A 15,982-nucleotide genomic window follows, 5' to 3' on the forward strand; every position below is an offset into this window, starting at 1 on the left:
TTCTTCTAATTTTTTCATTGTTAGAATTGTTTTTTTGTGTTTTTATTGTCATTCCGTATGTCTCCAGTCATTTAGGAGGATTTTTTTTTTCTCATTTTGTGTATTTTCATTCTCTCGTTTGTATTTTTAATGTGTTTTTGAGTCATTTTTTCCATATTTTATTATACAAGAGGAGAATAAGTGGCTGCATGCTGTTGTTTCATGTGAGCCCATCTTGGAGAGTACACTGAGTTATAATTGTGAAATGATGGAGGAAAAGTAGAAAATGGCTCTGCAATTTGAAAATAACATTGCAGTGTGTTCCATGTATGTTCCATTAGCTTCAGGTGTGATGTCTCACACACACGCACACACACACACACACACGCACACATGCACACGCACACACACACACACACACATGCACATAAATCATAAACTCCAATAAAGATGCATCAACGCTAATATGATTTCCATCTGATTTAGTGTGCACATCCAGGCTGTGAATGCGATTGGCTCCAGTCCTTCGAGTGCACCACTACTCATGAGGACACGCCCCCTTCCTCCGGCCCCTCCCCCACTGGAATGCTCGGCCGCTGGGCCTCAGAGCCTGAAGCTGAAGTGGGGGGAGAACGTGAGCCACACGCGCGCCCTGATGTCTGAGGACATGGTCTACACACTACAGATGGAGGACAAGAACCACAGGTTGAGTACCAGCAACATGTTCTGTCTTTATTCTTCTTCTTAGGAAGAAAATTCACCAAACTTTACACAAAGTTCCGGTTCTATCCCAGACTGTCTTAAAGGGGCCGCTACACAGAATGCACTAAAGCTAAACATTTTATAAAACCAAATGTGTGACACATTCACAGCTTTCAACAAAATGTTTAGAAACTTTAGAACATTTAAACCTTTCATAAATGATGACGTCATCATGTAAAACTTATTAAACTTATCTACTCCAACAGTTTTTATTCAATGGACTCTAAAGTGTCTCATCTTCAGACTGTCCTACACAAACCATCTACACACATTATAGATTTATTAATAAACTGTGCTACAGTGCATCAAAATGTTTGACTGTAAACTGTAATGTAAACATATAGTGGCAAATTCTTGCTATAAATACATTTTTAATGTTCAATATAAGAAGACGTTTGCAGTCATTGTAGATGCTGTTTAGAAAATATCAGAATTTGATTTCAAAAACTGAATTTTTTAGTATTTTAAGTTTTGCACTTCATGCAAACAATTGGAATTCATGCAAAAAATAAAATTTTTAAGCATCAGTTTTTCACTACGGGAGCCAATAAACCATTGTCTTAAACAAATTACCAACATATCCATGTAATTTGTGTATTTATAGAATTTTTGACAGCAGTTTGAAATCTGCCTTTAAACCTGGAAAACACTTAACTAATATATTGATTTGATATATTGATCAGAAAACACTGAGGAATCAAACGATCTAGTAAAGAGGAAACAGAGGAATTGATAGAACACAGAAATTGGTTGGAAGTTGCAAATTAGAGCCAAAAAGGGACAGAAAAATGTCAAATTGTGAATGTGGTTAAATTGACAAAAATAATCTTGAAATATGGTGAAAAGTGACAATAATAGGTCGACATATGTGACATTAGGTGTAAAAGTGGTAGAAAGGGTTTATAAGTGATAAACATGTCTGGAAAGTGGAAAAATGTGTAGAAAAGACATTAAAATGTGATGTAGAAGTGTCAGAAATGGAAGTAATGTAGCAAAAATACATTAAAAGGAGCAAAAATATGGTGAGAAAAAGTGATGAAAATAGGTTAAAATATGGAAAATTTGATGTAGTTGCAGAAAAATTAGCTAAAATGGACTCAAATTGTTAAAAAAAAAAATTGTTAGTGTTTCGCGACCCCAAGGTTGAGAACCACTGACATAGAGGATGTTTTCATTATGGATTGATTTATTGACTAATCATCAAAGATTTTTAAACATAATGTAGCATAAAACTGTCTCGTGCTAATTAACTCACATTGTAAAAAGCTCATTAAAACGTCACCTTATTTCATCTTCAGTGCAGCAGCTGTAGGTTTAAATATTTATCATTTCATTCACTCACTACAAACTATTTGACGTCTCTGAAAACCTTTCCTCATCCTTGTCAGCACAGGTAGTCAATACGACAAATGAGAGTGCAGAAGGTCAACACACACACACACACACACACACACACACACACACACACACACACACACACACACACACACACACACACACACACACTGTCCACCTGTCAGGTCAGTGTGTGTTGTGAGCGCGCTCAGTTCAGCCTGTTGTCATTACGCTTTGGCACTGGGAGTGTTTGAATGAGGGCTGGGATGATGCCACGCTCTCTGGCTGACACTCAGTCACACACACACACACACACACACACACACACACACACACACACACACACACACACACACACACACACACACACACACACACACACACACACACACACACACACACACACACACACATACACACACACACACACTGACACTAATGGAAAGGAGACACAAAGGCAGCTGTAACAGATGGAGCTCTAGGCAAAAGGCTGTGATCTGTAACACACACACACACACACACACACACACACACACACACACACAGTGTTTCATCGATTTATTCACCCTTTAACAGCTCACACTTTCATTCTAACCTCATACATACAAGCTTAATCCTTGGGAATCAAACTCAATGAGTATACTGTTGACTACATACTATAGTATATACTATAGTATATACTGTCTACTATATACTATAGTATATATACTGTTTACTATATACTATAGTATATACTATATACTAAAGTATGTATATACTGTCTACTATATACTATAAGTATGATTAGGATGATGAGCGTTCCCACTGAAGTATATTTCCAAGTTTCCCAAGATGCATTTGGAACCTGCAGCGTTAAAAACCTAAAGCACACTAAGGGTACTTTCACGCATACGGTGGACTCAGGCTCAGGCGATAAATCTGCAACTTTGTTGCATTTTAATTTGCTCTGATTCATTTTCACACGTTCTATTTACCAAGTGCACCAAACTTTCTGAACAACGTCACGCAGTCAAAACGGTCGATTGAACAGAATACTTCAACCTCCAATGCCGTGACGATGTGGCGCTGCTGCTGCTGCTGCTGCTGCTGCTGCTGCTGCTGCTGCTGCTTAAAAAAAAGTAAAAAAAAAAACTAATGGAAGACAAGAAAAGATGCTCTTGTTTTGAAAAAGGGATGTTTGAATTTGAGCTTAAAGCTGGTGTCATGTACTGAGTGCGCATTGTACTGAGATTGTATATGTGCACATGCGCACTACTGGAAAATTAATTTTTGCTAAAAAGAAATAATTCATTTTTGTTTATTTTTGTTTTCAAAGTGAACAAACACGTGCTTTATTTGTTTATTGGATTATATTAGGATTAGGGTTATAATCTCAGTACAGAGGTAAACTCAGTACGTGACACTGGTCCCAGGACCATTTTACATTCAGCTCCCAATGCATCATGGGACGGTTGAGTGTGACTCGTGTGCCCACCGTGTATACTTAAAGAATGTCCTCATATAGTAAACATCCTGGTATTTCTCACATACTCAATTTTAGTAGAGTTATAGAGTACAGTGACTTTATTGATCCCACAGTGAGGAAATGTACTGTCATAAAAAAAAACATTTACATATAAGTATAAAGAATATAGACATATTTACAGACAGTGCAAGGAGAGATGCCTCAGACTGTTAAATACATACTTAAATAAATACTTGTCATACTACATACACTACATACTCATTTAGACGTACGTTAGTATGACATTTACAACACAGCCAGTGTCTTTATCTGATAAGTTGTGTTTTCTCCTCTATGTATATTCAGAATAGACAGGAAGTGCTTTATTGACTTGTTTCACTTCCTCCTCCTCATAAACCACCTTTAGTCTTTTATCTTGACTTTTTTGTGTATTTTTTCACAGGTTTGTAACCATTTACCGCGGGCCGAGCCACACCTACAAGGTGCAGCGTCTGATGGAGTCCAGCAGCTACAGCTTTAGAATACAGGCCATCAGCGACGCAGGGGACGGACCTTTCTCTGACACACACACTTTCTGCACCACCAAGTGTGTGCCGCCTGCACTTAAAGGTATACGCTACATTTACTGCTGAATAGGCAGATTATTTATAGCATATCAGCGAAAGTGGGTCTTTGTCTTTTTGGGGAAAGAAACTGTGATATTAAAGTGTCGAGTCCAATAATTCCTCGTCTTTCAGATTCAGCACAACTACACCAACCAGTGTGTCAATAATAGTATGTAAATGAATAGCTTTACTTGTCATTGCACATGTTACAGAGCAAAGAGATTTCATTTCACTCGTTCAAGAAAACATGAAAAGACAGTCACATATAACACTTACAACATGGGAGGACAGGAGTGGGAGAACTGTGGCGCCCCGCATTTAAATGAAAAAAATGGGAGAACAACAGAAGGAGAAGTGAGAAAGACAAGGTGAAAAAAAGGAGAGGTGAGGGGAAAAGGCAGGTTTTAAACTGAACTCCCTATTGGGGAGGACAGTGTAAAACTAGGAAAGGACCTCCTTGGCGTACATGCACAAAGCAGAACACAGACACTAAGAGCTTGGAATCATAGTACGTGGGCGGGGGGGGGGGTGTCAGGGACCAGGATGGAGAGGAGGCGCTGTCTGCAGAGACTTCCTGGTGATGAGACAGCCTTGGACAGCTGGCTTTGGGAGCCAAAAGAAAGATAAGCAATGTGTTTTCGATTCAGGCTTGGTCCATTTCATATAGCCTTCTGTACTGGGTCTCTCTGCATGAATCCGATAAAGTGGCCTTAACTTGCGAGCCGGGCACCCATCTTCTCCAAGTTGGGTTCAATTTCGCATAAACGATCTAAAAGTAGCTCCTGCTTGCTTTTGAGTTTATTCATCACATGAGTGTTGAGAGCCCGGCCCCACCCTTCAGAAATGACTGGCAGCGTTTCCAAAACAGTTGTCAGCGTAATACGGACTTTGCGATAGGTCAGAAATTTGCCAGCTCCAATCAGCAGCATACCTGCTCCCATAATTCCAATCATGTAGATGTCCTCCACATCTTCCACGGACAGAATTGACAGACACACAACTCGCCACTTGTTCCAAGGGTCCAGCGCATATCCAGTCCCAAACGTCCTGCTTGGACACGCGGGCTCACCACTGCCCCATCTTTTTGTTTGATTTGATAGATTGCATTAAGTGACAAACAGATCAATTCCATAATTCCATAAGGCTCCTATTACATTCACCAGACAAAACAAAAGCAGCAGCAAGGACGGATACGGGTGGGAAGAGAGGGAGCAAAGAAAAATGCGACCGCCTTCGTCGAGGAGCAGAAGAGTAGATCAGGCATTGTGTGGCCCCAAAGTTAACGCACAAAATGACTCCAAAAAACACTTAAAATTAGAGCAAAATACCCAAAAGGACAACAAAAATGCACAAAAAGACTCAAAACCACAACAACAAAAAACACACAGGAAATATACAACATAATAAAAACAAAAACACACAAAACAACAACAAAATGACTTATAACACACAAAACAACAAAGACACGCATGCAAGAGGATGACAACAAAAACCCACAACAAAAATATAGAAAAACAACAACAAAAACCCACAACAAAAATATAGAAAAACAACAACAAAAAAGCAATAAAAACACATGAAAATATACAGAATCATGACAAAACAGCAGTAAAAACACAAAACAACAAAAACTTCCAGAATGAAAACAAAAAAACCCACAAAGCTACTACAAAAATACACACAAGAAAATTACACATATGACAACAGTAACACTCAAAACAACAAACTAAACCATAACACACAAAAATATACAAAGCAATAACTAAACAACCCTAAAAACACACATATTATTGCTCTGGTTGGTTATTATTCTAATACTGACATTAATAGTGATCATATGACTTCTCAGATCAGATGCAATCATGTTTGTGGCCCCGCCCCATGTAATAAAATTGTTGAAAACCAAATCCATAACTAATTTGTCAATGTTGGTCTTTTTTAATAGTAAAGTTTTAATTCCCCTGTTTGACCTTAGTGGTATGTTATATATATTTTAACTCTGTAATGTCCTCTACAGCTCCCCGAGTCCTCCAGCGGGAGGGCAACGTGTGTGAGATCACATGGGAGACCATCCCTCCAATGAGAGGAGACCCTGTCAGCTACGTGCTGCAGATGCTGGTGGGACGTGAGTCTGAGTACAAACAGGTTTGTCTTTCACTAAATCACACTTTGTCCTAAAAGTCTCTTTATTTATTCCTCTTTGAGACGATGTTATTGTGCACTGTGTTGGACTCAGATGGCTCTGAGCAGAATATTAGATAAAAAGATGTTTCATTTTCTGTGATTGGATCAGAGAAACAGAAGTACCGTACAGCTGTGTGTACGAGAACAATGTCTTTATCAAATATTTACTGCATATATTCTTTATTTTTCATATTTAAAGTAAATCTGTAGTTATTGTATTGTTTTAGGTGAAATGCATGTTTCAGTCTTAGGGTTTTTATTTTGAGCTCATTAATGAAAGTCTGATAAAATCAAGTCATTGACGTCTTATTTGGACTTATCTACTGTATTTAAATAAAGGTTGAAAAAAAAAAGATAAAGCAGAAGAAAAAAGGAAGAAAGAGCTCATGTTCATGTTATTTATGAAATGCACATCGTCATGTTCCGCTATGTATTTCGTCTCTTTCTTTCTTTTTCTTTTATTCTTTATTATTATTATTATTTATTTCTTTTTCTTTCTTAATGACTTTTCTTTATTTCTTTATTTACTTATTAATTTTCCTTTATTTAATATCATTATCTCTTTCTCTCCTTTCCTTTTCTCCTTCCTTCCTACTTTGGTTCCTTCCTTCCGTCCTTCCACATACATTTTAAAACCACCTGCTTTTCTTCTTCTTCCAAAGGTTTTTAAGGGCGAGGAGGGCTCGTTCCTCATCGCCGGTCTCCATGGCAACATGGACTACCGTTTCCGGGTGGGGGCGTGCCGGCGTTGCCAGGACACGTGCCAGGAGCTGTGCGGCCCGCTAAGCCCCTCCTCTTTCTTCACGCTGCGCCGCCAGGAGGCCGCATCGTTGGCCGAGCAGTGCGGCGCCGAGACGGGCAAAGGGGCGGCGCTTATGCTAAGCGACGAGCGCTTTGCGGCGCTGATCGTGTGCATGTTTGCCGGCTTCTCCATCCTCATCGCCTGCCTGCTACAGTACTTCTTCATGAAGTGAGGGAATGTTCGACTACGCACAGGATGGAAAAGAGAAAGAAAGTGAAAAACAAACAGTTTTTAAATCATCTTTGACAGAAAAAGAACCGAACGAAATCAAAAACAAACACTTGAGATGTATTTCTAAGGTTTTTGTGTATGTTCTTCTGCCTTCTTCACTCTGTTGGACTCTCTGTTGTCTTTTTTTATTGTTTGTGTCATTTTAGGGATTTTTTTTTATCACATTAGGGACGTTTGTCAAAGAAATCCTGATGATTTTTTACACCTCAGTTGAGAGAAAAATAGATAATCAAGCCTTAAAATAGTCGCTGTTTATTATTTTTTCGGAACACAGTAATCTAGAAAATGTGCTTCTAGACCATCATTGCCTTTGCTTTTTCACAATTTTTTAAAAAACATACACATTTTCGCTGCAGACTTTCTTTGTTTTGCGACCCGGGCTATCCAAGCTTTAGCTGCTCGTGAACTCAAGCTAATCTGTGCCTGCGCTTGTTAATAATCCGACAAAGACTCGTGAAGACGTACCGTACGTACACAACCACCCACTCGCTTACAAACGCACTCGCGACGACAATGAGAACAAAAGACACGTTTGGTCCCTCAGAAGTCGCTCCCACGGACTCATTCATACAGCTACCAAAGTGATGCAATCTCTGTGTGGTGTAAGATGCTGCTAACCCGTGATTTTACCAGATCAGAAAACCATATATAAATATATATATACTCTCTATATATCATAGCAAATATCTCTGACTGCTACAGAAGTGATGGCAGTGTGAGGTCTGAAGTACAGAGGAAGAAGAAGAAGAAGAAGAAGTGAATTCTTGGTGCTCACGAACAACAGCTCTGAAATAAGTTTAGCTTGTGAAGATGGTTGAAGGAGCTTTTTAAACACTGGTCTTCAACCTGGAAATAAAAACCATGTTTGTTCGTCTAAATGGGCTTTTTTGAAAGGCCAACTTGGGCTAGCGTGTTTGGACATGGGTCGGTCCTTTAGCCGTTACTCCAGCCTTAAGGTGCAATCACACCAGATGCGACTTCAGCGACTATAGTTGCTTAAAGCGCCCATAATGAGTCAGTTGAACGTTGTCACTTTATCGCTTCGTCTACCCTGTTTCCAACTCCGTTTTCATTTTCGTGAAGTTCTACATCTCGACGAAGCAAAAAACTTGTTGGCGATTGGATGTCATGACACAGCGTCACACGAAGTCGCTTGAAAAGCTCAAAATTCTCCAACTTTGAGTGACTTCCAGTGACTCAGTGATCACGCGTTTGAATTAACACCCTGGGAAGTGACTTAGGGAGAAACTCGTTGCCGATTGGATGTTGCGTCACTCAAAGTCACTTGAAAAGTTCAAAACTCTCCAACTTCGTGCAACTTCCAATGACTCAGATTGCACGATTGACTCGCTGGAATTGCTTGAGTCGCGCCACTTGAAGGGAGGTCACTTAACGTCGCCTCATTTCCATTGATTTTGAACATAATCTAGTCACCAGCATTGCTGAAGTCGCTTAAAGGTGCGTTCACACCGAATGCTACTTCAGTGACTATAGTTCCTTAATGAGTCGCTTGAATGTAATCACGCTTTATTGCGTCATGTACCCCACCAAGCCCATATACGACTCAATTAAAATTTTTGAGAAGTTCTACATCTTGACGTAGGATGTTGCGTCGCTTGAAAAGTTAATAATTTTTTAACTTTGAGTGACTCTGATCGCGCGATTTAGTCACTGGAAAAGAGATTGCCTCACGTCACGTCATTTACATTGATTTTGAATGTAATCTAGTGGCTGAAGTCACTTCTGGAGTGAACGCACATTTAGTTTCTATCCATAGCAACTTGTTTGTAGCGTCACAGACCTTTGAGAGCCAACCTGGGCTAGGGATTGGCTAGGCGTAGAAAAAGAGGCGTGGGCTGTTCCCGTGTCTGGACGTGGGTCGGTCTTTTAGCCGTTACTCGAGCCTTAAGGTGTGCTCCCACCGAACGTGACTTCAGCGACTATAGACCCACGATGAGTCACTTGAATATAATAGCGCTTTTTGCTCACTTCATTGTTTCGTTTACGCTGCCAATTTCAAAGCCGGTTTGCAACTCAATTTTGCTTTTTTTTCATTACGCTTGAAAAGTTCAAAATTTTCCAACTTCAAGCAACTTCCAGCAACTCAGATCGTGCGATTGAGCTGACGACTTGGGAAAAGCGTAGGGAGAAACTTGTTTCCAATTTGATGTCGCGATGCGGCGTCACTTGAAGTCGCTTTAAAAGTAAAACATTTTCCAACTTTGAGCAACTTCCAGCAAGTCTTTCACCCAATCTGAGTTGCTAGAATTGCTTGATTTGTGTAGCTTGAAGGGAGTTACATTTTTTCATTTTTGGGAAGTTTTGCATCTTGATGTCGCAACACATCGTCACTCAAAGTGAACATTTTGAACGTTTCACATTTTCCAACTTTGAGTGACTCTTTCGCGTGATTGGAGGGAGTCTTGCCTCTTTTGCATCATTTTCATTGATTCTAAATGTAATCTAGTCGCCAGAGTCGCTGAAGTCGCTTTCTTTGTGAACGCACAGTTAGTTCTATCCGTAGCTTCAGTAGCAACATGTTTGTAGCGTCACAGACTTAGCTAGCTAGCTAGTCGTACTTCTCACAGCTGTTAATGAAAGCCATTAGGAGTTAGCTGAGCTCAACCCCCACCCCACCACCACCACCAGAGCCATTTCACTTTCCAGCAACTCTGAATCAATACATCTAAGTGTTCCATAATTAGCTATCATTAGCTTTCTGCTACTTGTGCTTTCGATCCATCCCTTCTTTTCTCTCCTCTTCTAAATACGCTTTTATTGACGTGTAATCGAACAGTGGCAGGTCTGTAGTCTTTCCTCAGACGGACATGTCCTCTGAGGACTTGAACTCATTTCTCACTAACCAAAGCAGCCTTTGACGGAACACCGACCATATATACCCCACACCCCCTCCCCCCTGACCGTCATCAGCCTGAATGAAAAAAAGCCAAGGCACAGGTATCCAGGTTACACCCTGGTGATCCAAAGAAGTCATCCTAATCTCCATTAGTTCATTGGGTTTGGGATTAGCTGTGAGTGGCAGCCTGTGATGTAGCTCAGGGATAACGCAATCCAAACCTGCAGCCACCACCATCTTTCTTTCTTTTTTCCTTCTCTTCTTCTTCTGCTGTTTCTGCTCCTCCGTCTACTCCATGCTGTGCCTTGCTCTTTTTCTATGTACCAGTAAGTAAAGTGGTTTACTAGCTAAAAAAAAGAAAAAAACCTTTGCCAAAGTTGATGGGAAAGTCAAGGTAGAGTTCTTTTGTAGGTTTATTTATATACTATATATTTGCATACAGTACTTTACATGCCAATTACAGTGCAATCTTCATTTATTTATTGTTTAAAGATTAAGAGACAAGTGTAGTTATATACTAATTTTACTCGTAGCATGTTTTGTTTTTTCTTTATTTTCTAAAAGGATGTTATGTTAGATTGTCCGATTTAAGGCCAGCATTCCTTATCTCAGTAACCCTTTAAGTATTTCTCTTACAGCTGTTGGGAACGTCGAGCTCCTCAGTTCATTCATTCATTCATTGCAGTACTCGTTCATGTTTGAAACATATAACCAGGCGTATTTTTATTTTTTGTTCTCTCATCTCCTGTTTCGGCCACGCACAGGCGAGCAGTTTTTTTTTTTTGTAAATGCTTTCAATGACGCTTTAGACAATGTAGCACGTCGCCGCGCGTCATTCGTTATTGGGATAAACGTGGCCGCCTTTGGCTGTTTTTTTTTTTTTAAATCTGATTATTAGTGTTTCTAATGAAGCTTCAAATATCTTATTTTTTGACTGTTTCATTGCCAAAGTGCGGCTCTTCGTCTCCCACTAGATGTCGTCAAAAAAAAGGGTTCTGTGATGTAATTCTTTATCGACCGCATTACGATTATTATAATGATTATTATTACTGTTATTCTCAAAAGGAAAAAAAAAAAACATTAACGTGATCTGTGATTATACAGAAGCAGATTAGGGCCAATTTTGATTGAGAAAATATTTTTTGGCAAGTCAAGAAAAAAGTTGAAATTTTGAAATTAAAGTTGAAATGTCAAGATTAAAATTTAAATTTTGAGATTAAAGTTGAAATTTTGCGATTGAAGTCGAAATGTCGAGATTAAAGTTGAAATTTCTAGATTAAAGTCAGAATTTTGAGATCAAAGTTGAAATTTGGAGTTTAAAGTCGAAATGTTGAGATGAAATTAGAAATTTTAAGATTAAAGTAGAAATTTTGCGATAAAAGTTTAAATTTCGAGAATAAAGTTGGAATTTTGAAATTAAAGTTGAAATTTCGAATTTAAAGTTGAAATTTTGAGTATAACGTCGAAATATGTCAACATTAAAGTGGAAATTTTTAGTCTAAGGTCGCAATGTCGAGATTAAATTCGAAATATATTGAGATAAAATGTTTCCAAATTTTGATTTTAATCTTGTTTTTTTTTTTACTTCAATCTCGACATTACATTTCAACTTTAATCTCGACATTTCAACTTTATTTTTTATTTGCCCAGAATCATTTTCTCATCAAAATTGTCCCTAATCTGCTTCCGTAGTGATTATGCTTTTTTTCATATTATATTTTAGTTTTTATTTGTAAAGCAAAAATGTGCCATTTGAAAATGTGTAGCCCCGCCTTTGGAAGAGTTTTTTTTTTAACTAACCTGATTTTACACTGAAAGGTAAAATAAAAAAAACATCAACAATCATTTGATAAATTCAGGCATTTTGATGACAACACAGAGATGATAGTTTTTGTTTTCAGGCTAGTAGTGCTGGTAAACTAGTAGTGAGTGTTTTTTTTGTATCCAGTGTATTTTTGCTGAGAGATATTATACAGAGGTATCTATAGAGTTCTAGAATGAAAGATGGTAAATACATTATGACTAACAGTTGAAGCACTTTTTTTTTTTTTTTTTTTTTTTTAACGCCGAGCATTAGGCCTGGGAAGAGGAAAACGCAACAATCATCTTCTCTGTTCCAAACACTAAAGCCGACACTGTCTGTTACATTGGTAGGCATTATTATTATTATTCAGTCGTTGGAATCACTGTGACGTTAGCATTAATGCAGCCGTAATGGGAAGCTACGGCAATCAAGAAAGTTCAATCCTGGGTGAGGTTGGCTCACGTTTGTGACTTCCATCCAGCGTTCCCGTTCCCTACTTCTGTCTATTGTTTGCAGGCCAGTTTTCCTAGTGTTGAATGATCTAAAGTTAACACATTGTTGACTGAAAAGCTTTGTATTTGTGGTCAGGGTACTTCCCTTTATCACCCCTTAGGTCCTCAACATTTGACGAGACAATGTTTTGTTTTTGTTTGGTTTTGGTTTGGTTTGTTCCCGGAAACCGAACATCTGTGCCTTCAGATCATTACTATTTTTAATTTTTTTGGTTTTCTTTCTTTGGATGTTTTGTACGTTTTAGATTTTTGACTGAGAGATTTGGCGATTTGAGAGAAAAAAAAAAACAGCTCACAGGTATTTAACAATTTTTTAAGAGATAAAAACCAACTTTTTTTTACCTCACGATTTAAAAAAAAAAAAAAAAAAAAAAGCAAACATTCCAATGTTGTCATGGTCTATGAATTGAAAAATAAAGAAATTCATGCATTTCTTCTTGTATTGTAAATGTTAGACAATTTTCATATGCATTATACAAAAAAAAAAGAAAACTGCCATATCAATTTTAATGTATAGATTTTTGCAAATACTACCCTATGTATGTAAGACGTAACTGTATCGGTAGCGTATATATAATATATTTATGCCCAATAAATGTTTTAATTTTTTCTGACTTATTCTGTGTCTTTCTGTTTCAAAATGACTGCAAAACCATATACATCACAGAAAACACATAAAAGGATGACAAATATACACATATAACATAATAAAAGACCAAAAATTACTCAAACAAATACATAAAATAACAGAACAATTCACAAAACGACAACAAAAACAGAAAATAAGTGGAAAAATGTACAAAATTACTCCAAAAACACACAAAACAAGATAAAAAAAATACACAAACACTTTGTTCCTTTGATATTTCCTGTGTTAATGTTCTGATTGGTAGATAGATAGACTTTATTCTCGACTCGTAGTTCATATTATGAGATAATATATTATTATTTTTCAAATTAAAACAACACATGCTTTTAAACTGTATTCTATACTTTCACTCTTAAATATAAAACTATTTCAAGTAAAATGCAGTATAAAGAGAAAAATAAATGAATAAAATTCAGTATGAAATTATCTGAGCTGTGCATTAATTGTGGCTATTCTGTATCTGTGATTAAAAAAATGGGCTCACGATCCAAAAAAGGTTGGGAACCACTGGGTTATCCTGACTCCAAGGGGTTACACTATAAAAAATTACAATATATATTCATATATTACATTAGCATGCAGCATTTTCTCTGTAAATGTGCTTTGTTTGGTTCATTGTTTAATGTGGGAGGAAAAGAGACGTCAATGTTTTGTTAATTCACAAAGGTTTGCTGTAATTTGCATCTCATATTTGTTAGCAATGATGAACTATGTGTCAAGTGTGTGTGTGTGTGTGTGTGTGTGTGTGTGTGTGAGCCTACATAAAAACACTGATATTTTTGTAGAAAACAGCAGCAGAAGAGACAACAAAGAAAAAGATCATTCTTTTTTTACTGTGACAGAAATGCGTCAGAGACGAATAAACATAAAACAACAGGAAATACTTGGTCGTGTTTTTCTAAGAAGAGAAACGACATGAGTTCATTTTTATTTCATCACATGGACAAACATCAGCGTGGCACGAAAAATCAATAAGACGCACACTTAGAAACATTGAACAGTAGAGATACATTCATCAGAGGCAGGAGTACCATGTGGTGAAGGCTGCTGGTGAACGGGTTTTAGTATCTGAGACCATCAAGTGTACAACACAACACAACATCATCTATTTACAAAGGATTGACACATGATAACTCACATTACACACCAAAAAAATAGGAATTAGTTGCTTCTCCTTGAACTCCTAAAGCAGCAACTCACATGTGACCCCAACAATAAGGTATAAAAATACAAGAAACCAGAACTCACATAATGACTCCAAAAACATACAAAATTGCAGAAAAATACACAAAAGAAAAACAAAAACAGAAAATGAGACAAAAAATATACAAAAAACTTACTAAATTATAGAAAAATACACAAAACAACAAGAAAAACTGAGAAAATTATACAAAATGACTCCAAATACACACAAAACAACAAAAAAACACACATAATCCCTTTGTTCCTTTGATGTTTCCTGTGTTAATGCTCTGATTGGTCATTATTCTAAATGCTGACAATGTTGATAATTTGACGCCCAGATCAGAAAATAAATCACATTTTGTCCTAAAGAAAATGAAATGCTTTGATTGAAAATATAAGCAATTTTTCTCATCGCGCATTTTTAAAACTTATATTCATGTTTTAAAAATTGTCAAACAAATACGTGTTTAAAATAGATTTTATCTCCCTGAGGAAAAACTTAGTAACGCTGCTGGTTTTGTGCTGGGCAATGATTTGATCTCAAAATATAACTTTTTTGTTGAACAATCAATGGCATAAAATGTTTTCCTTTGCAATAGTTTTCAATTTTCTTACATTAAAAAAACATCAACCTGGTGAAATCGAACAAATAAAGAGAAAAAAATTAAGGTTTCATTTATTCAGACAACTTTTTTCCAGGAAATGTACTTTGATCTCCTGACATGTTTCGACTGTCAGTCTTCCTCAGTGGCATCTATTGAATGCTTTGCTGTATCCTTACGAGTTCTAAACGAAAGCATCAAAGCATCATAAGAGAACTCGTAAGGATACATCAAAGCAATCAGTAGAGGCCTCTGAGGAAGACTGACAGTTAAAATGGCAGGAGATCAAAGTAAATTTCAAAGTAAATTTCCTGAAAAAAGTCGTCTGAATAAATTAAATCATAACATATTATTTAAAGAAATATATATATATATATTTATATACTTGCTGGATTTATTATGTTAAATCTTGGTCATTTCTGGTGACTTTGTTCTTCTTCTTATTATTATTATTGTGCACACGAGTTAAAATCACTATTCCTCTGTTATACGTGAACAGGCTGAAATATGCTAGCTATAATCTATAGATGTGTACGCGTCAACGCTCGGAGCCCGATTTTTGATTTCGGGCCCCAAAAAAAAATAAAAAGAAAGTTGATTTCTCATTTATTTGTGAGTCAAATATTACGACAGTTCGTGGTACCGAATCATTGGCACATACCAATATATAAATGGGGCCCATTACTCCGTATGTGTCACGGGGACCCCAGGGGGCCCCATTTTTCAAACGACTACTCCTCCATTAATGCTCGTTGAATCAGGCTGTAATCTGACATGGATATTCTATGAGCGGATATCTAGAGCCTCTCGGAAACCTTTTTTTACTCGGAGGAACCGAGCCATTTGAATTCTCGGGAACGTGGTACGTGCTATGAGACGTTCCGCGGGCTCCGCCCTAGTTCATCAGAACTTGTTTTTAACAAACAACAGCACGCATCTGCTCTTATTCACTGCTCCATGTCTGCGTATGAGACATTCTTAATATTTTATGGTGTTTTTTAAACTGAAGG

The 15,982-nt window shown here is 37.4% G+C and overlaps 1 protein-coding gene across 2 annotated transcripts in view; it reads left to right on the forward strand.

Moving 5' to 3' along the window:
• The window catches only part of fndc3ba (fibronectin type III domain containing 3Ba), a 102,479-nt gene extending 91,181 nt beyond the window's left edge, over positions 1 to 11,298 (forward strand). Inside the window, exons 24-27 of one of the 2 annotated variants that reach the window (XM_028438340.1) lie at positions 466 to 684; positions 3,984 to 4,150; positions 6,164 to 6,291; positions 6,993 to 11,298. In XM_028438340.1, the coding sequence (XP_028294141.1) occupies positions 466 to 684; positions 3,984 to 4,150; positions 6,164 to 6,291; positions 6,993 to 7,304 (826 nt within the window). In that variant the 3' untranslated portion in view covers positions 7,305 to 11,298. The remainder of the gene's footprint in view (positions 1 to 465; positions 685 to 3,983; positions 4,151 to 6,163; positions 6,292 to 6,992) is intronic. The other variant, XM_028438341.1, reaches the window with a different exon arrangement.
• The last annotated feature ends 4,684 nt before the right edge of the window (positions 11,299 to 15,982 follow it).

Source organism: Gouania willdenowi, chromosome 22 (genome assembly GCF_900634775.1).
Source record: "Gouania willdenowi chromosome 22, fGouWil2.1, whole genome shotgun sequence".
NCBI lineage: Eukaryota > Metazoa > Chordata > Actinopteri > Blenniiformes > Gobiesocidae > Gouania > Gouania willdenowi.